A 22,830-nucleotide genomic window follows, 5' to 3' on the forward strand; every position below is an offset into this window, starting at 1 on the left:
TGAAGGCACTGAGCTGTATAATGTCTGTTGCATAATCCTAGCGCTGCTGTCTTCACTTTAATGCTAAACAAATAACAAAAGATCGCACACCTTTTCTCGACTAAATAACTTTTGTAACTTTCATAAGTGTAGCGGACCTCATCTGAATGATGACCCAAATTTTACTGATGTTTCATTAAGTTTATTGGGTCCTTTTTCACTCCAAAAAAATCACCATAAGAGCTAAACAAAACACAGCACATACAGCGAATTACACAAAACACTTATTACAACTAACAGTAAACAAATATATACAGATCTCATGCCTTTTTGGGGGGTGCTTAATAAACTGACAAACTTTAAATCCGAAGAACTGCGTGCTTTCATTACCCATATAGCTCCTGCTCCGTAGACTAGAAAACCCGTCAAAATAAGAGTAAAGGAGATCTCATACATATTTAAACTTACAAAAAATATTAAAATATATACGAAAACAAATTAGATTAATCATAATAAAGTCTGTTACAATAAAGAAGTATTACTATGCATTTAATTTATACAGTGAAGTGTTATTTTACATTTGTTTACTTTATTTCTGTACCTGAAAACTGTTAAACCTACCTAAAAAGCACTGTTTATTTAATATGTATCTTTGTTCTGTTGTATTTATGTAGGCCTGCTGAATGTTAAATGGATCCAATCCATGTTCATTAGAAATTATTTGATGATGCAGCAATAAAACTGCTAGAATAATTTAATGCAGGTGTTTTTGAACTTTGCTGATTTAAAACATGATCAAAATACTATCTATTTTGATGGCAAAATTTCAAATAAGAGAGGAAGTGACAAAAATCAGCCAATAAATGTTTGTTAAAATCGGTATCGGCCCCATAAAATCCTATCGGTGCATCCCTACTTGTAATGGAGTAATATTTGACCAGCAGTATCTGTACTTTCACTCAAGTAATGGAGTTGAGTACTTTGTCCGCCTCTGATCATTGGCAATGTTACTGTTTTAGTTATGCAAACAAAAACTCATTTTATTTGTTGTTTGTTGATTTTAAATGTAAACTTGGTGAAATTATTTGCGTGTCAGTACTTTTTGAACATTTCCAGCACATTTTAACAATACCGTGAAAATACCGATAACCGTGATCATGTTGGTCACTATAACCGTGATAAGAAATTTTCATACCGTTACATCCCTATATGCGATGCAGTACTAAACAGTCTCTCGCTGTCGGTGCTTGTAATGATTTTTGCGTCTTTTTTCGGACAGTTTAAATGCTTCCACACTGCTGACATGTTTGTTGCATTGCGCCTTTTCACTCTACGCCGGTTGCAATTTGATCGTGTCAAGTCATTGTTCAGTACAGTTTATTCGGTCTTTTCGCTTATTCGCTTGCTATTTTCGGCCGAATAATTTCGGTTGCCGAACATTCGGTGCATCCCTATTAATCACAATTGAAATAACAAAATTTTCATGCTACTGAGAGGAACAATGTGAAGTTGACCGTTTAGTCACTGGCTTGATTTACCGATGCATAAACGTCAATACATTTTTTTGTGAAAAAAACGTCTGACTTTCTTTATGACTGTATTGCTGGATCTTTTTTTTTTGCACTTTTGTGTGTTCCATTATTACTGTAGTGATGCTTCCTACTGAATATTTTGTAATCAAGATGCCTGTGATTTGTTGCAGCTCTCAAATAAATAAATTGATTCTGCACAACACACAATATTACTTCACCATGACATTGCTTGATGGACTGTTGGCAAGTTAATTTAGCATTTAGTTAGTCTAAGCATTCAGCTTGGAAAATCATTCAGTCTTGGAGTGATGGCAAGAGTAAAACCAAGAGTTTACCTTGGGGTAGGTGATGATGAAGGCCACCCAGCCGGCCAGAAGGAAAGTGCAGAAGATGATGGTGGCCATGTCCTTCAGCATGGAGTCCACTGGAGTCTCCACACGTGGGATGCGGCTGGGTTTCTCCTGCAGGGATGACACGGGTGGAGGCAGAGGACTGCTGTCTTCCATTCCACTCTCATTTACTTTCTGGAACAAAGCAGAGCACACTCTGAAATGGCAATAAAACCAAATACAAATAAACAATTTTATGGCAGATAATCAAACATTCTATAAAATGTAGCTCATAATAAAGTTTAGACAAACCTGTACAACACAACCAGTGTATAAATGATTATTTTGCTGTACTTCTGCTAAAAATTTCAAAAGGTTTTACAATATTGACATTCCTTCAGGAGTTAAACAGGATAGATTTGACAACTGATGAGTCATGTCATAATAAAGTTTAGACAAACCTGTACAACACAACCAGTGTATTTTGTATTTTGCTGTACTTCTGCTAAAAATTTCAAAAGGTTTTACAATATTGACATTCCTTCAGGAGTTAAACAGGATAGATTTGACAACTGATGAGTCATGAATTTTTTACACTCAATGCCAAGAAGGGTCAGAGTAGTATACTTAAAGTTATGGAAGACATAATAAGTACTAGAATATTACATGTTTGTTGAATTTAATCAATGGTGTACCCATTTCTGCAACCCTTCATTTAAAAAAAAAAATCTGCAATCTCAAAACTGGCTCTAACCTCAATTAGAGTGGGAATAATGGCTACATTAACAACAAAGCCATTGAGCAAATTTTTTGATTGATGATGCTATATGAAACATTACCACAGTTCCACAGCTCTGACCGATGAGACGACAGTTTTACTCGCATATGACTTGTGTAAATACATTTTGGCATTGAAATGTTGTCAAAGCAAACCAAACAAAGAAGAAAATGCAACGTTGTAACAATTTAAGTCCCTTTTTCACAAACAAAGCAAACAATCTACAGGTCTGAACATACGGCAAGTAGCTTAGAATACTTTACTAAATGGGCAAGGGACAAGATCTGAGTGACTCTGACAAGTGCCGAATAGTGATTGCTAGACGACTGGGTCACAGCATCTCCAAAATAGGAAGTCTTGTGGGGTGTCCCCAGTATACAGTGGTTACTACCTACCAAAAGTGGTCCAAAGAAGGATATTTCCGGTGTTAACCGGTGCCAGGGTCATAGGCACGCATAGCTCATTGATGCATGTGGGGAGCAAAGGCTAGCCTGACTGGTCTGATCACAAACAAATTGCTGACAAACTTAATGCTAGCCATTATAGAAAGGTGTCAAAAGACACAGTGCATCACAGTTTGCTGTGTATGGGGCTGCGTAGCCACAAACTGGTCAGAGTGCCCATGATGACCCTTACAAAGAGCCTACAATGGGAACATGAGCATTAGAACTGGAAGAAGGTTGCCTGGTCTGATTAATCACGTTTTCTTTTAGATCACATGGATGACGCGTGTGCAGAGGCGGACAAAGTACACAAGTCCATTACTTAAGTGAAAGTACAGATACTGCTGGTCAAATATTACACTATTACAAGTAAAAGTTGTAAAGACAGTTTTTGACTTAAGTAAAAGTACAGAAGTACTTGCTTTTAAAAGTACTTAAGTACCAAAAGTAAATTTCCTTACGTCAATGCACTATTTTATTATCGTTGTATGTAATACTTGCAATACCTCTGAAGCAACTTACAATACATAAAGTCACGTTTTAGAGAACAAAAAAAAATCACCCACTGATTTTCAAAGCTGCTACATAGTAACGACTTTCTACTTCGAGGATCTTGATAGAAATGTAGTGGAGTGAAAAGTACAATATTTGTCTTTCAAATGTAGTGAAGTTAAAGTCATAAGTTTCCAGAAAAAAATAATACTCAAGTAAAGTACAGATACTCAAAAAGTGTACTTAAGTACAATCCTCAAGTAAATGTACTTAGTTACTGTCCAGTTACACGCCTCTGCGCGTATGTGCTGTTTACCGGGGGATGAGATGGCAGCAGGATGCACTATGAGAACAAGGCAGGCCGGCGAAGGCAGTGTTACGCCTGGTTCACACCGCAAACTTGAGCTTCGCATCAGATTCACATCAGAGTAACTACATCGTCACTGCAGCAGCAGACACGCCAGAGTATTCACACTGGAAGCATTTGTACAGCAGCGGCTCCAAAGCTACACATTACTTTACGAAGACAGCTATAAATTTGTTTTTAGAAGTTGGTCAGTTATATACTTGAAAGTTTTAAAGTCTTAAAAGTTTGTTAACATGGGGATTCGCATGTAAAAGGTAAACAACAAAAACAGCTCCGATCATGCCGTTTCAGTCATACTTCCATATAGAACGTGCTGTTTATAAGGTTTTTTTATTGTTACGTCCAGAGCCGTAAGGTCCTGTTGTTGTGCCAAGCTATGCTTTATTCATCTCTCTCCCTTTCCCCTCCCCCCTTTTGTTTAACAAGTTTAAATGGGCAAATCTTCTATACATATTTTCAATTCTTCAATTTCTTTTCTGACATACTCCAATTCTTGTTAAAACTCACTTGACATGCTTATTCTCTAATTTTTAGCACTTTTGTGTGAAATCCAGAAATGCTCCTGCTTGATGCTCACGTGCTGCTCCTGCTCCCGGTGTGAAAGCACTCATTTGTTAACATGCATGCTAAAAAAATATGCGCTGCTCATGCGGTGCTCCAGCTTGCGGTGTGAAACCGGCCTTACGCTCTGGCCAATGTTCTACCGGGAAACCTTGGGCCCTGGTATTCATTTGGATGTTGCTTTGACAAATACCATCTACCTAAAGATTGTTGGTACACCCTTTCTTGGCAATGGTGTTCCCCGATGGCAGTGTTTTTCCAATTCATGATATCACATGTTCTTTTTAATAAAACCATAATAATAATACTCTAATAAGGTGATCTAAAAGGCTCCTTCCTCTTCTGAAACCACATTGACTTGGTGATCAGACTTCAGACATGGCGTACAAGACATACAAATTGTTAAAGCTATTATATAACGGTATGTTAACACACTGAGTTGCACTGCAGTCAGGTGTGCTGTGTAGATAATGTTTTTACCTCTTCAATAGTCTTCTCTGTGGCAGGGGGAATGACGTTGATATGCTGGCGAGGGATGCTCTCTGGAAATTTCTCCAGAATTTTATTATGAGCATCAGGCGGTGTCTCGTGGTGACCTGCAAAAGAGAAACATTACTGTTGAGCAAAATGTTCATACCTTATTAAATGTGGGGCAACGCAGTACAGCACATGATAAGTAGGTTAACACTTATGACAATTATACAATAATTAAGAATTTTATATTTTTCTACAACACCACATTTCTTTAAAACATTAAGACACATTGTGACAGTTTGTTTTGGTGTCTTAAAGCTTGGAATCGAGTGGAGACATTTTACAACTGCTATAAAATGTCTCCACTAGTGGGCAGGAGTGGCTCGATTTTGCATGATTCCCACAGTTCTGAGTGCAGGTCTTTATGAGTGTGCAGTATGCGGCACCTATCAGCAGCAGTGAATTCCTCATGAAGTTGAAGCGGTTTCTCTCTTTCAGTGCTGCACTGAACTTCACTGTGGTACTGGGAGTGATCACACACTCCTGCTCATCTTCCATGCTTGACTCCTGGTTACTGGGGCCCTCCAGCATGGGAAACGTCCTGCCACGAGGCTGAAATACACACATGCGCACACATTTGGTCATGAGCATGCAAGCATTAGAACAGCATTCCATCCTTTCTCAAACAGTACTGGGCCTTTTCAGGCCTAAAAATCTCAAAATCTGTATTTAAAAATAAAAAATAAAAAAAATAAACATTCTACTGCAGCACTGTAAATATTAGTCAGATGTGGGATACTCCTACTTTATTTCCAACTTCATTTGCGTATTTCCAACTTCAAAAATACATAAAAACATACATGTTCTTAGAAACTTACTCTTTGTATTCATGTTGGCTTCATATGGTTTTGAACACCTTTTATGCCATTACTAAAGAAAATATTTTAAATATATTATTTTAAGGTAAAAATGATTTATTATTATTAAATTATATTATAGTTATTTTATATATAAAAAAAACGTTTGACTATTATTTTGTAATCTTTTTAAGAATACATTCCTTTTAATCAGGACTTTATAGTCAAAAAATACATATAAATATTAATTTTAATACACAAAATAAAAACACTCATAGAAGAGATTGAATTTAAGTCACTGAATGTGTGAACTGCAATTTAATACCGTTACAAACCACGTGACTACTTATCTTCTTACAGGATATTATCAGGTCCCGATGACGCTTGGCATTTTTTACTCCGTTGAGTTTATACTTCTATACAGTTCTGAGTTTTGGTTTATGGAACGTGCAGGCCACCTTCTAGCGCCTGATGAATCAGGTAGTGGCGGGGCTGGAAGGATTTAGTTTTTTTTTCATTTATTTGTACAGCGCACAACAACAGTGTTTAGAGTTAGCTATAAAGCTAATTTGCATCTGCACTCCCTGGGCAGGATGATGTTACAAAATTACAATATTAAGTCACAAACAATACAATACATACAACACATACAATATCACATCATACTCCATTAAATTACAAAGTCAAGTCAATGATCACATATTTGATTTTCCTTAAGCCATACTTTAAGCGTAGTTTTAAAAATACTAAATGTTGTACACTCTCTAATATTAACAGGTATTAAATTCCATCTTTCTGCTGCTCTAACTGAAAAAGCTGATTGTCCAAAAACAGTTTTCTTAAATTTAGTTGAACAGTCACCTCTAACTGATGACCTAGTCTGCCTGATATTGTCCTTACAGAAAGTCACACATTGTTTAAGAGGTGGTGGTGCAAGATCATGAAATAGTTTACACATGTGCTCGATGATGTGATTAATTATAGTGAGATTTGGAAAGGACATTTATGTCATATACGTGCTCTTCTCACATGTTTGGTAGAGGTGAATCTGGCTAACTGTGAGTTTGCCAGAGCCACTGTAACTTATTTGGGGAATGTGATTGGGCAGGGCTAGGTGCGTCCGATATGTGCAAAGGTTGAAGCCATTGATAACTTTCCACCTCCGACTACAATTTCCACTAGACAATCATGTCATCATCCAGCTTAATTCAGCTCATATTTTCTTCTCATCAAATGACTTGACCTTGCCTGAGGTACTGACCACGGTGCTTGTATCCCAAACCCTGAGGTTATGAGTGTGACTTCAGAACATACCACAGTTAATCTAACCACATAGTTCCATAAAAGTATAAGGAAACATATGTGACCCTGGAGCACAAAACCAGTCTTAAGTCGCTTGGGTATATTTGTAGCAATAGCCAAAAATACATTGCATGGGTCAAAATTATTGATTTTTCTTTTATGCCAAAAATCATTAGGATATTAAGTAAAGATCATGTTCCATGAAGATAGTGTAAATTTCCTGCTGTAAATATATTAAAACTTCATGTTTGATTAGTAATATGCATTTCTAAGAACTTCATTTGGACAACTTTAAAGGCGATTTTCTCAATATTTAGATTTTTTTGCACCCTCAGATTCCAGATTCCAGATTGTATCTCGGCCAAATATTGTCCGATTTCCCTACATACAATGTGGACCTGTCAGAAAACCAGCAAGAAATAGCAAATTATTCATATTTGGTTTTCTAAAGTCACATACTTTGACTGATAACATCTTGCCAAGGAACTGCTAAGTTTTATACAATGGCTAATCTTTATTCATCCAGGCAATAATACTGCATACTGAAAGTCTTTTGGATGATGACAACAACACTCCCACAAAGAGATCTATAGTAATAATGTGTGGAGTTTGATCTTACCCCAGTTATTGAAATATATAAAGTGCTCTGCTCTAAACATTGTACTACAGAGAGTTTCTGCTCAAAGCTAGGGTTGGCTACATACCTTTTTTTTTTTGTCTGGTATAAATACTGATACTGCAACCTTGAGATACTAATGCCAATCCAATACCAGTAGCTTCACATTTCTTTTAAACTCTCCAGAATGTCTTGCCCCATACACTTTCATTTTAAGTGCAGGACTGTACGGACAATTTTTGCTTTTGCAAACTGAGGAATGAGTCAGAATTATCTTCTGTAGTAGAATCACATATGCTGCACATAGAGCTGATCTTGAATTAAACTTGGAAAATGAACAAAAGTCACAGCAAACATCGCTCTATAATGAAAAGTTGAGAGGAAAGTTACGCTAGAGTACTGAATCTCTTCAACAGATTACTCAGCCATTTTCATCAGGGTTTTAAAATTCTATTAATTGTGTGTCTGAATGATGAGTTCCATGCAGTCAGACCTGAGTATCTGAGCATTTAAGTGTTGAATCTGTACTGAAAATGCAGGCTACGCATCTTTGAATTTCTAGAATCAGTTCTTTCCCACACTTCATGAACACAGACAGGATGTGGCTGAGATATTGGAGATGCAACATGCAGGTTCAATTATGTATGCAGGGTCCAAAATTAGAGCTTGCTAAGTGCCATGTGTAAAATGTGGCTTCACAATGTAAATATAAGAGAAAATCAAGAGGTGGTATTCCAGCAAGAAACTGGCTAGCATGTGATTCTGGAAGTGACATGATGACCAACACTGTTAATAAGAATAATAATATTTTTAGGTAAATAAAACCTGTAAAAATTGCAGTCATTTTTCTCAATTTACTGACAAAAGACACACACACAATCAGTACTTTGTCTTGTTAGAAGGGCTCCTTACATCAGTTTATCTTTGGTTTTCTTCTCCCGAGGAAATGGATACTTCCACTGTGTAATGCGGCCCACCTCTCCTGACATGAAAGTGATATAACGCAACGTTTCCACAGCAACATTGGTGTGAGGGACTTTGCGCAGTCCCTCGCGCTGCCAGATGTAGATCGCCACCACAGGGGAGTTGTAGTTCTGAACCCACTGCAAGTCTCCGGACTCACTGTCCACTGTCACCACTAGGCCGTCACCGTTGGACACAAAGTGGGCCATATCTGTCAAACACAGGAAACAATGTTATGTGCTACGAAAGAGGATTGAAAGGGTTTTCAAATTAATAAAGATCAATGCAGCTGATGCCTCACTGTGTTTGGTGTCGTCGTCTGGAAGGGTGAAAGCATAGTCAGAATAAGTAGCGTTCCAGCGCAGCTCTCTGCTCTTGGTGTCATACATAGTGATTGTGTATTCTGAGGAACAACACATGATTCAACAGATCAGCAAAGTGTAATACTCATACTTAGAAAGATCAACAAAGGATATCTTTGATATTCAGATCATATGGGAGTCGTTTTGAGTCTTTGCATTAGACGTGTATCGACTCCAGCAGATGTGTGTCAGTATTCTGTAATACAGCTTATCGCATGAATTAATATGCACAATATTGTTACTGTGAGCCGTTAATAATTCTAGATAACATATTAGCAGCACAACTGTTTACATTTCTCTAAACTCACTGTAGCTAATTTCCACCAACAAGTCAAAATGTAGAATGTACTAATGCAACCCTTGCTAATGGGCTGTTTAACACTCCCCAGCTGACTGAGTGCAAAACCTACGATAAGATGCATAAGATGAGAATTCTTAAGACTACAGGGGTAAAAAATGTATCTTATAATGAATGTGCACTACAGAATTTAATATATATGTGCATTACAGAATTTAATATATAATGAATAATAATAATAATCCCCAGTGTGTTACAGAGGCGGTCTCAGGTTACAGGTTGTTGCCACAGAGCATGTGAAACTAAGGAAGCAAAAGCACAAGTTTGTGCCAAGTTCAAATTTCCGCATTATTATACATAAATGTGTCAGTTTTTAATAACATTTATTTTTGTTTTTGTACTCATGCAATTGTGATATATTATGCACATATGAATATTTGGAGAATTAGGATGAACATGGCATTGCTTGTGTTATGCAAGACATAACAAAAGGGTGTAGCAATATTACATTAACAAAGTTCTCTGGTACAGTCTAATCATGTTGAAAATTAATGTTTTTTTATTTATGGTTATGGGTTTGTTCATATCTCTACCTTAACAACAAGCCAATGATGCTTGGATGAACGGAACTTGAGAATGAGGGTCAAATTTATAATTACAAAAGAATGAATGAGAAAGAGTCTCTCACCAGTGTATAAGATGCCATCAGAACTGCGACAGGGAGATGCCTGGACCAGCTCAGGAATGGTGAACGGCAGTTTCTGCAACATCCCCAAATATTAAATATAATATTTGTTACTCCATCCAAAATTACACATAGCAACTTTTGGTAACACTTTAGAATAGGGAACACTTATTCACTATTAACTACGACTTTTCCCTCAATAAAATGGCTAAAATTCTAGTAATATGCATGCTAATAAGCAACTAGTTAAGAGACCCTAACATAAAGTGTTACCCAACCTTTTTCTTTTGCGTCAAAATTATATTTCTCTTTTTTAAAGCTATCACTACTAAAAATAACCCCCTTAGATTCCAGAGAATGAGGAAGTCCTTCGTTAAAAATGAAATAAAGTTATCTCTCACCGTCAAACCCTCATTATTTTTCCCTCCGAGAGAGTACAAACTGCCATCATTGGGGTCTGGGAGGAATGCAGGCCTGTAAAAATAAGAATTCAATTTGTTCAGGATTGTCATGTTGTATGAAAGGGTGTAGCAATATTACATTAACAAAGTTCTCTGGTATCTTTTTTCAATCCAAACAATTTTGCGATCTTGAAATGGGCCAGTTGCTTTTGTATGAAACAAAAAAATTAAGTGTTGCCATGGACCAAAAGGGTGTAGCAATATTACATTAACAAAGTTCTCTGGTATCTTTTTTCAATCCAATCAATTTTGCGATCTTGAAATGGGCCAGTTGCTTTTGTATGAAACAAAAAAATTAAGTGTTGCCATGGACAACATTGAATATATCTGACTACTAAATGTTGCAATTGATCAGAATCACACATTTTAGACAGCCATGTAAAAAAACGTCAAAGTCATCTTAATTATCCAACTTAATTTAAAGATTACTCCCCTATTCATAACAGTCTTCATTTATATTTTACCAATAAACATTCGATCACATGAAATGCAATACTTTGCATATTCAGCAGTCTATAAATCATATTTTTTTTGGTGGACTGATATAAATATTCATTAAGCACAACAATGAAATGTGTTTATGTTTCAATGCTTTTCAATACCGTGATAATACAGAATATCCTGATAAAAGTTTTATCAATTATCATGATTTGTAAAAAATTGATACCGTCTCATGCCTCCTCTCCAGTAACAGTATTACAGCATTCAGAATTTTGATAAGTGCTACTACTCCTAAAGTGATCTTTGGTTGCTCATATAGACACAAACAGAGATGGTTTCATCTAAAGTCAGAACCTGGGACAGGTCTTGTCCCTTACCAGTGCGGCCGAGGTAGAGCAGAGATGAAGACGGACATAACATCTCAGCATAGGATGAGGTCAGTGTCTGTTGCTTCTCACCAGTCAGCAGATCCACAACATACCACACGTCTTGCTTCTTACCTACAAACAAACATAATCAAAACCTTCATGTACTCAAGCACAGGCCAGCATACAATTATGAAAGTGCAATTCGCATTCAATTCAAAGTTTAATTCAGAATCAGCTCTTTGAGCAGCATCTGCGATTCTACTACAGAAAATAATCCTGACTCATTTCTCAGTTTGCAAAAACACTGCACTTTAAAAGGGAAGAGTACATGACAAGACATTCTGAATAGTTTAAAGGAAATGTGACGCTTGTACGTTTGTTAAAGCATTCATAGCACTTTACATGTCTTTGTATCACACAAGTCTCATGTTTACATATACAATACCTGTAATAATTTATATGTAAATGCTTATCTTTTGTGGTAATCAACAGCATATGACAAAGGCTGATAATAAAACATAAAGAATGGAGCTGATTAACTGGAGGTGAAGGGGTGGAAAAAATAGAGGGTTTGGTGACATCAGCTAGTTCAAAGTTAATTTTTCTATTTGGGAAAACTTTGCACCAATGAACTATACAATAATGGCAAGAAAAAATATAACACTAATGAACAAGAATTATTTCATAAGATGTAAAGATAGAACATTTACATATTCAGTGCAGGGGTTTTCCCAAGTGCTTCTTGTTTTCCCATTTCAATTATCATCTTAAAGACCAAAAGTTCACAGAGAACTGACGCAGCATGGATAAATGTTCTCTCCAGGATGTGTAAACACACCACATGTTTACGCTCGGAAACAAGTGTGGCTTCGAGTGAAAAGAGGTTATTTCCTGTGGGTTACACTGTGATATTCAACATATGAGATTCAGTGCAGAGAGGAACTTAAAAACTGATGTTTAAACAGTTGATAGGTCTCATTTAAAGAGATTAAGTAACGGGATTTTTCATTGTTTAACTTTCAGGCCTGTCTGCAGTCTGATTTAATCAGTGTTTGACCTTCTTCCTTTGGGTGTCATTATAGATGTAGCTGTGCCTTGCACATTTAAGAGTTTAGAAAGGGTGGTACAGACAGACATCTTCTTGTGGTGTTTGCAGTGAGATCATGAAACAATCCCACAGCGCCCACACACCATCCCAACCACTGGGAGGCCGCTAGGAACTGGCCATTTCCTCAAACATCAACCTCTGCTGCCTGACACTCTAATTATGTTGAAAAACAATGTTTATTATTTATGGTTATGGGTTTGTTTAAATCTCTAACTTATCTATAAGGCATAGTAATAGTGATGCTTGATTGAATGGAACTTTAGATGAATAATTACAAAAGAATGAATGAGAATACGTCTCTCACCCGTGTATAAGATGCCATCAGAACTGCGACAGGGAGATGCCTGGACCAGCTCAGGAATGGTGAACGGCAGTTTCTGAAACATCCCCAAATATTAGATATAATATTTGTTACTCCATCCAAAATTACACTTAGAAACTTTTTTCTTTTGGTAAAAGCACCTCAGATGTTTCGCTTCAAAATGACATTTCTCATTTCTAAAGCTAAGAAATGAGAATTATATCTATCCTTAGATTCCAGAGAATGAGGAAGTCCTTCATGAGAAATGAAAAGAAGTTATCTCTCACCGTCAAACCCTCATTATTTTTCCCTCCGAGAGAGTACAAACTGCCATCATTGGGGTCTGGGAGAAATGCAGGCCTGTAAAAATAAGAATTCAATTTGTTCAGGATTGTCATGTTGTATGACTGATGTACCTGCATTTGGTTTTTTTCACAGAAAACAAAAGAACAGCTAATATATTTGTGACAAAAGTGGTCACTATGAACTATTTGTTGTATTCCAAATAAACAAGCAAACAAAAACAGCAGCACACAGATTTTTGATCCTGCTGGGTGTTTTTATCTGTGGCTTTAGTTAGATGGTGTCATGAATAGGAAGAATCATGCTAGCTCAGCATCTTGCACAGTTCTTGTTGTTTCACTTGTCATGCACAAATGCTCAAGTATAAATAAAAGAAGGCTTACTCTGACACATGCGTCGGGACTTGCAAAACAGGATCTGCATTGGAAATGAAAAACGTGTCAGTTAAGAGTTATAAACTTTGTCACAGGGAAATGAAGGGATGAGCAAACATGAAGACAATATAAAGCAAAGAAAGTGTTGGGCGTAAAACTTGGATGTAAACTTAATGGAGATTAATATCTTTGCGTAAATGAATCCATTAGTTCTTAGTACTACTTCCAGTATCTGCTCTATTAGACCTAGATCATTAAACCTATGAAGTAACAAATAGAAGTATGAGAGTTATGCCTGATCACCTGTGTGAACATAGTTCTGCTTCAGGGAGGCATGCCTCCCTGAGGAGGCAGATGTGGCCAGAGCAATAAACTGCAATGTCTGCAATGTAAGACGCCTAAGACAGTGTTACAGGGAAACAGGAAGGACAGCCATGTGTCCCCCCAAACTAATGCCTTCCTAATGCATTGGTGGAAGAGTGGAGCAACATCTCACAGGAGGAACTGGCAAATCTGGTGCAGTCCATGAGGATGAGATGCTCTAGTACTTACAGCAGCTGGTTACCACACCAAATATAGACTGCGACTATTAGTATTAAAAGCCAAGTAATTCAGATTTACTATCCATGACAACTGATCGAGCCTGACGAGAATGACAACACACTTAACACAGACTGCACAACGCAAATCGCTGTGGGTGTGTAGTGCAACAGCCTCTAACGTCTGCCGCAGTCCTGTAGCTCCAGCATGAATGACTGGCTCAGCCTGTACATCAGGTTTCTAAGAGACACAGCAGGTGAATGAAACGCAACTTGTTGTGGCCGTGTGAATATTGAAAAGTAAAGCCAATGTGCGGCTAGTGTGACAACGATGGAAGATTCCATTCAATGCATGTTAATACAGCAGAAGTGGACGGTGCATTAAAATGTATTAAATGGAACCATCACTCATTCATGTGATGTTCTGGGAGAAAGCTTGAGAGGAAATGAGACGTGCCTGGCCTTGATGATGCACTGTTTGCATGTCAATATGTTAATGTTTTTAATATTACCCAATACCCACAACAGATATGACAGATGTTATGATGAATAACAAATCGAAATCATAACCGTTTCAGTTGGCTAATTAACACAAATGTTTTTTTGTTTTGTTTTTTCAAAAAAATGGAGAGCTCCAGCTCTAAATTCCAGTTGGATAAAAAATTGGATAAAAAACTGTGACTGAACATCAGTTGAATTCTATATTAATGCACTAATAATTTTTTTATAGAATTTAAATCAACATCAACATTTTTGGATAAAATGTGGGAAAGTGAATTTCTAAATACCTTCTTACATTCACTAGTTCATTTAAAATGTTTCTCTGGCATGACAGAATACTTTTTTAGTACAAATACATGTAGGCCTAGTCTTTAAATTAGTAAAAAAGAATTTGGAAAAAAACATGTGTAAGATAGAAATCAGAATTACATTTTTGGGTGAACTATCCATTTACTAAAGCTCATGCTGTTCATGCTTTATACGATAAACGGATTTAATTTAGGCTTTTATTCACATATAAACACTGTTCAGCATACACACATAGAGCTCATCAAATAAGGTAAAAACAGAAGCTTTACCATGCTTGCCTGATGTGTGAGACTAAAACTAATTGGTTCCCATGCATCAAGTAAGCACGTATTTGATAAGTTCTTATGTATGTATGTTGATCAATGTTTATATATGAACAAAACCCTAAATTAAACATGTTCATCAAATGAAGTGATTGTGTCTCTTCAGAAGACTTAGATTAAACTGATCGATCAATAAGAATTACTTTTACGAGGTGTCCTTGTACTTTTCGATATGTTAAAGTTATTAACCATACTAATATTGTAGGAGGACATCATGTAAAGGCAACTACAGATAGCCTATTCTTTGTTTCTAGTTAAAAAAAATAAAAAATCCAAAATTCCACATTTATATGTGTGTGTGTTTGTACTGTCATTATACTCGACAGAAAATAGGCATTTTATTTGTTTGTTTGTCAGTTGTTTACGTGTTTTACAGTTTTCATACTCTACACTTTGCCCATCCTGTTTTATGTAGGCCCACCTGCTTAAACATTTTTGGCTTCGCCCCTGGTTCAAGGATCCCGTAAGCAAATGGATTCAAACAATCAGTCCAAAACCATGCACTGCACTAATGCAGAGAAATCCAAGCTGATTACATCAGAGATGGCAGAGCGATAGTGACTCGTGTCCAGTTTTCCCCCAATTTATTATTCCAGCGTGTGTTTGGCTTTAAAACATAAATCTCTCATATTGTCTTCTATGATTGTTTCTATGGATCACAAGCCCACTTACATCATGCTTTCTGAAATACAGACTGAACGACAGATCAAAACATTCGGCTGCATGGGGACATAAACTACATTTCCCAGCTGGATAACGCAAACCTGTGTCTCTAGTAAAGTTTTGATTGATGACAATTGTAATCATATCAATTGTAAAATAAATAAATAAATAAAAAAACCTCAAACCAGAACATCTATATAGATTTTCAAACTTTTCATGCCACTCAAATACTGGCCTTAATATTTTTTTTTTCTTGGAAGTTTTTCATACAAAACAATGCTAGAGAGTTTTTTCTGTTTGAATCGGAACGTATCTTTTTCCTGTCCCTGTACTACCAGTAATGTTCAAGTGTCTGCTTTCAAAAGAGACCAGGATTCTGGTCTAGACCAAAGGTTTAAAGATATGCAGCCATTACATTTGGGATATGTCATTTTTGGCTTGTGGAAGTGAATGTTACACTACAGAAATATACAATAAGTATTGTTATTATTGAAGAACAAACAGTTCTTGAAATTTATGAAATCACAAAATGAATCTTAGTTAATTCATTTGCTTTATCGCCACTCCAAGTAGCTTTGCCATAATTACAGAAAAAATTACCAGAAGCAATATCTTTCCCCTAATAGAAGAAGAATATTCCCTTCTCCTCAGGTTAAGAGTTTGGGTGTCCTCCTGGACAGTACACTGTCATTTCAATCACATATTAATAAAATCACCCGGTCCGCCTATTTTCATCTACGTAATATTAACCGCCTTCGCCCTTCCCTTACCCCTCATACTACTGCTATTCTTGTTCACAGTCTTGTCATCGCCCGTATCGATTATTGTAATTCTCTTCTCTTTGGTCTTCCTCACAAATCCCTCTATAAGCTTCAATTGCTTCAAAACTCAGCAGCCCGTATTATCGCCAGAATCTTAATCGCCAGAGACTTAAGTCTCACCTGTTTAAGATTGCATATCTCACCTAAAGTTTAATTATCTCATCCTACTTTACTCTGTTTTGTCTTTGTATATGGCATTTCTTGTTTGTTTTCTATTGTCTTGTTCGTAAATTTATTGTGCGGTGTCCTTGAGTGTTGAGAAAGGCGCCTATAAATAAAATGTATTATTATTATTATTATTATTATATCTTAGCCTGTATGGGCCTTCGAATATTTTGTCGACTATTGAGGGCCTTTAAGTCAAAAAAGTTGAGAACCACTGATAACAATATTACACACCAGCAAACAATAGTGCTGGTATTCACTTTCACAGGCTGGGCGTCCACTGTTTTCATTGCAGTTTGCATTGTGGTGCGAGTAATTTGATACAAAACTTACTGGTCTTGAAAGAAGCGCATATACGTACCTTCTTTTAAGGTCCATTTGATTGTTCCGGATCTCTTGCTGACCGCGTAAAGGTTTCCGTCCAGTGTGGACACAAAGAGCAGACTCTCTGGTACAGACACCGTACTGCTGCTGCAAAAGCCCTGCAAACACAAAGCTTTACTGAGGAGATGCTCTCTATATTGCTCAGGCTCTGATGCAAGATTTTGAGACAAAATATTTTACACACTATTAGAGAATAACTTGCTAGTAATATTTTGAATGTTTACACAGTGCATTATTACTAGTAATAGGGGTGCTCCGATTGATCGGCTACCAATCACTATCGGCCGATAATCACGTTGGGATGTTTTATCGGCAGTCTCTAAAAAGGCCGATCTCAAAAAAACGATCTCAAGCTGATGACGCTGCCACGAGAGGTTTGGCACAACATGCAGCGGCACCGTCTCAGTCTGGCGCGGGTGGAATAATTATAATGCTGAAGGTGAGGTACTCAACTTATTTATACCATATTTCTTCATTAAATAAACGTAACTTTTCAAAAGTAATTTGAAAACCTTGTGCGAGATGTAATTTCACAAACAGCGTGAGTGAATCACCACGCGCGCTCTCTCGTTCTCTCTCAAAATACGCAAATTGCTTCAAATCACCACATCATGTCTGTCTATAAGCGAGCAGCAGGCTGCACAGTTGACACAGGAATTGTCACTTGCACAATCGAGGCAGTGTCACATCGTCACTAAAGTATATAAATTGCATTACTTTTTAATTCTTGCCAATGTTTAACCATTCAGCGCTCGCGCGCTCTCCTGGAGACCGTGCACTCATGCACACTCGCAGCGCACACACAAAACCATATTCCATAAGCCAGGTTCACATTACTCCGTTTGCAGTGCGTATGTGGTGTGTATTTTTTCCGCGCTTATGTTAACGGTTTAATAAAGCGTGCACATGTAACGGAGGCCAGCGAGTAGGTGCTGTGCAGGTAAAACCCCCTGATCTCAAGAGACGCACAAGGGACTGACTCTAGTGGCTGCAGTCTTAAGCCTCCTTGTTAGTGCGTCCACCTCCCATGCCGGAGACCCAGGTTCGAGACCCACTTGGAACAAGACCCGGGAGAGAGGGGTTACACACACTGCACACGGCTGCGGTCCGGCAGTGCGTTCAGGAGCGGTGCATCTGCAGCAGTGCAGAGATGGTTTCCGCACCGAGTCTGTTGCTGCGCTGCAAGCGCTGAATTAAAGTAACAGCGCATTGTTTGCAGTAAATATGAACATGGATTGACACGAAAATGTAGTAATTATTACACCATAAATGCATATTATTAAAGGGGTCATATGATGCTGCTAAAAAGAACATTATTTTGTGTATTTGGTGTAATGAAATGTGTTTATGCGGTTTAAAGTTAAAAAAAACATTATTTTCCACATACTGTACATTATTGTTTCTCCTCTATGCCCCACCTTTTTGAAACGCGTCGATTTTCACAAAGCTCATCGTACTGAAAAGCGAGGTGTGCTGTGATTGGCCAGCTATCCAGTGTGTTGTGATTGGCCAAATACCTCAAGCGTGAGACAGAAATGTTACGCCCCTCACATACTGTTGATGCCGTGTCCCGGCCGGAGCAACGTGACAAAAATAATGGATAAATGTTGTGTTTGTGGTAAACAGCCACGGATCAGTAGCGGACTCCTGTGTGAAAGCACAGTCTGCTGCTTCCCCCCTTACAAGAGTCACCTAAGAGGGGAATTCTCCCATTTTCAGGCCCTGAATAAAGGTCTAAAAATTATGATTGGAGTATCACTATAGATAGTTATAAATAATAAAAAGAAGGCTATAAAAAGATTGGTATCGGTGATCGGTATCGGCAGATACTGCTTTCTGTGATCGGCAATCGGCCTCAAAAATCCTGATCGGAGCACCCCTAATTAGTAACAGGTATAATGGTACCCTGACATCATGAGACAAGTGACGTGATATGTATCCAAGTATGGTGTCCCATACTCGGAATTTGTGCTCTGCATTTAACCCATCCAAGTGCACTCACACAGCAGTGATTAGTGAACACACACACACACACACACACACAGTGAACACACACCCGGAGCAATGGGCAGCCATATTGCTGTGGCGCCCAGGGAGCAGTTGGCGGTCCAGTGCCTTGCTCAAGGGTCTCACCTCAGTCGTGGTATTGAGGGAGGAAGAGAGCACTGGTCATTCGCTCCCCCCACCTACAACCCCTGCCGGTACTGAGACTTTGAACCTTCGGGTTACAAGTCCGACTCTCTAACCATTAGGCCACGACTGCCCCCAAGACAATTATCTAATGTTACTTTAAACCCAAGTTGTCTGTCTCAAACAGAAATACTTGTTGGCCAATGCAGACGATTAAAAAATTGCCAAATATCATCTGGTAATAAGCCCTGCCAATATATTGATTGACCACTACTTCTGTGTTTGAAACCCATAATAAACACTTGAAAACATATACTTCTGCTGAATGACTGATGGGAAGGAGTACAAAAACTGCTGTCTTTTTCATGAAACCCTTTAATATATTACACCTGCAGCAAGGGTACTGGAGAATATCCAGAAAGGACATCAAAAAAACTTGAGCCATTAACATGCCTAGTGTTAAACAGGCACAGGGTGGAGAGCAGTCAGTTTTGAGTTTTGGCCCATTCATCCACAGACCAACCCAGAACTGGAGCAAAAATTTGATGAAATTTTAATTAAAAATTTTAATTTGAATGAACAGCTGTTTATGGATCTATTCAGGCCAACACAAAAATGTGCATGCAGTTATCACAAATTTTTGCTTAACAGAGAGGTGTTCTAATCTTTTTTCCATTACACTGCGAAGAAAACTGGTCAGCCAATAAGGCCCGTTCACACAAGAACGATAACTATAAAGATAACTATATCAGCGTACAAACCAGCGAACGATATCATCTGTTTATTCTAAGCGCACGCTTGCCTGCCGCTTTAAATTCTTAAGCTCGTTATAAGCAGGATTGATTCTGATTGGCTGTCAAATGTTTTTATTGTTCATCAGCTGGAAAAAATCGTTCTGAAAGTGATTCCAACAATATCGTTTTCTTTGTGCCTTTATCGTTACAGCTGTGGTGTGGACTCTGCTATTCTTTAATATTGAGAACGATTTTTAGAACTATATCTTTATCGTTATCGTCCTTGATGTGAACAGGCATAACACTTTTGGTCACATATCCAGACCGCTGCTATTACGAGAATCTATATATTTTATACATTTGGCTACATATTTTGCTAAGAAACAGTGGGAAGAATCCAGAGGCAGTATTTGCTCTTGAGTCTGTACTCGTATATTTGGTGTTGTTTAACAAACACCATAGCACAGACAAAAATTATCAGCAGTTTGAAAACATTTAAATACAATTTGACTTCCTTTCTTCTCCGTAAAATGTGTCAGGAAAATTTGTGTCAGGAACAAAAAGTTGCACTGCGTCTTGACTTCCATAATCGCCACCCAATTTCATGTCTGAGAGTGATTTTGCATTTTCATTCTGCCCAGCTCGTTTATGTTTTCACGCAATAACACAACATATATGCAACTATATCATGAAAGCACTCAATAATGATATGAAATGTGGATGTTTTACATGTCTGAAACACAAAGTGAATAATCTACTTTTTATCAACTTCCTCAGTTCAGCGACGGTTGGAGGAACTGGAGCGCTGAATGACTTGGCAAAAACCAGCAACTGTTTCAGATTGTTCAGTCTGATTTGGTGAACTATTCAGACCTATTCCTAATTTACCTTTTATAGCAAACATTTTAGAGAAATCAGCACTTCTACAACTACAAACATTTTTGGATGCAAACAATATTTTTGAGACATTTCAGTTTGGTTTTAGGAAAAATCATAGCACTAAGTCAGAATGAGAATGAGCTTTATTGCCAGGTATGTTTACACATACGAGGAATTTGTTTTCGTGACAGAAGCTTCCACAGTGTAACAGAATGACAGTGACAGAACAAAAAACACAGATAATAAAAAATAAAAAATAGAACAAGTAAATAAGGAATACAAATATATAAATCGACAATTGTATGTGCAGGTATATTACAATAGACAGTTTTGTATGTACAGGTACTGTATATTATGTGCAAATTTTAGGTGTAGACTGAGTATGAGTGTTAGATAAATAAGTGTATGAGTGTATGCAGCCATCACCGTCGGCGCCATCGTTAGAATTTTCTAACCCAAAGTCTGCCTTACTAAGAGTATTAAATGACATTCTGTTGTCGATTGACTCAGGGGATTCAGTTATTCTAGTTTTATTGGACCTGAGTGCTGCATTTGATACAGTTGACCACACCATTCTTATTTCACGTCTTGAACAATGTGTTGGTATTCGAGACAAAGCCCTAAGCTGGTTTAAATCCTTCCTTTGTGATATAACTTTCTCAGTGGGCATAGGAAATGTGGTTTCTTCAGTTGCTCCTCTGACTTGTGGTGTTCCCCAAGGGTACATTGTTGCCCTAACCCGGTTTTCTTTGTATATGCTTCCACTAGGTAATATTATCAAAGGGTCATATGACGCAATTTCAATTTTTCAATTGTTACAAGCTCTTGCTGCATAAAGAAGATCTGTAAAGTTGCAAAGACTAAAGTCTCAAATCCAAAGAGATATTCTTTATAAAAGTTAAGAGTCAACCACGCCTACCTAAAACGGCTCGTTCTAACACGCCCCCACATGTCTACGTCACGATGTGGGAAGATTTGCATAACACCGCCCAAATGTTCACGCAAAGAAGGCGTAACTTTGATTCTCGCTGTAGTATTGTTGTTCTAGTGTGTTTTGTTGTGAAAGTGAAACTACTTTGTTTGGCCTTCCAAAAGAGGATGATATCCGCTTCGTCATGCCTAGAGCTGATCCGTGCTGGTCGCTGAGGAATTACATCAACTTCGCGCTGTGGATCGCCGGATCGGCTTTCACCGTGGACGAAGCGGAGTCCAGCCCGGGGTCGTCACATGTGGTTGCCGCAAGCCCGCCGGCCGCTCCTTCTTCGAATCCCCACCCGCCGCCGCTCACTCTAGCCCGCCGTGTGTGACACTGTGTGTTTTGTTGTGAAAGTGAAACTACTTTTGGCCTTCCAAAAGAGGACGATATCCGCTTCGTCATGCCTAGAGCTGATCCGTGCTGGTCGCTGAGGAAATACAACAACTTAGTGCTGTGGATGGCCGGATCGGCTTTCACCATTGACAAAGCGGAGTCCAGTCCGGTCATTCCTCCGATCACAAATGCAGACATGGTTTTATGTTTACACGGTTTTATGTTTACATGCAACACAACGCGTAAAAAGATCATTATAATCCGTAATTATGTCCCCACTGGATGCAACAAATGCCTCGTTTATAATGGGTTTTAATGTATTTGTCTTGTCACTCCATCACAACATAAGGGGTGTAATATTTCCTTTTCAGACCGATGAGCTTTGTAAAAATCAATCGACTTTGTTAAGTCTTGGCTATCGTTTAAAGATCTTGCGCCATACATGCCCTAGTTTTAGCACGATTGGATTATTGTAATTCTTTATATGTTGGTTTACCCCAGTCTTCTATATCACGACTCCAGATGGTTCAAAATGCTGCAGCCAGGTTTCTAACGGGGACTCGCAAACGAGAGCATATTACTCCGATTTTAAAGACTCTAAATTGGTTACCAGTAGGGCTGCACGATAAATCGCATGCGATATTTAATGCGCATCTTGCCAGTAAAGCTGCACAAAACA

General features: G+C 38.0%; 1 protein-coding gene across 1 annotated transcript in view; it reads right to left on the bottom strand.

The window, feature by feature from the left end:
- The window catches only part of LOC107664531 (serine/threonine-protein kinase/endoribonuclease IRE1-like), a 50,312-nt gene that overhangs the window by 22,654 nt on the left and 4,828 nt on the right, over window positions 1-22,830 (bottom strand). The window contains exons 2-13 of the mRNA XM_016455123.1: window positions 17,077-17,197; window positions 13,404-13,437; window positions 13,005-13,077; window positions 12,721-12,793; window positions 11,318-11,440; window positions 8,995-9,096; window positions 8,643-8,904; window positions 7,477-7,512; window positions 5,761-5,791; window positions 5,402-5,567; window positions 4,962-5,077; window positions 1,847-2,035 (exon numbers count right to left, since the gene is read on the bottom strand). Of these exons, the coding sequence (XP_016310609.1) occupies window positions 1,847-2,035; window positions 4,962-5,077; window positions 5,402-5,567; window positions 5,761-5,791; window positions 7,477-7,512; window positions 8,643-8,904; window positions 8,995-9,096; window positions 11,318-11,440; window positions 12,721-12,793; window positions 13,005-13,077; window positions 13,404-13,437; window positions 17,077-17,197 (1,326 nt within the window). The remainder of the gene's footprint in view (window positions 1-1,846; window positions 2,036-4,961; window positions 5,078-5,401; window positions 5,568-5,760; window positions 5,792-7,476; window positions 7,513-8,642; window positions 8,905-8,994; window positions 9,097-11,317; window positions 11,441-12,720; window positions 12,794-13,004; window positions 13,078-13,403; window positions 13,438-17,076; window positions 17,198-22,830) is intronic.

The sequence above is a fragment of the Sinocyclocheilus anshuiensis genome, unplaced genomic scaffold (genome assembly GCF_001515605.1).
Source record: "Sinocyclocheilus anshuiensis isolate Anshui unplaced genomic scaffold, SAMN03320099.WGS_v1.1 scaffold435, whole genome shotgun sequence".
In the NCBI taxonomy this organism is placed as follows: Eukaryota; Metazoa; Chordata; class Actinopteri; order Cypriniformes; family Cyprinidae; genus Sinocyclocheilus; species Sinocyclocheilus anshuiensis.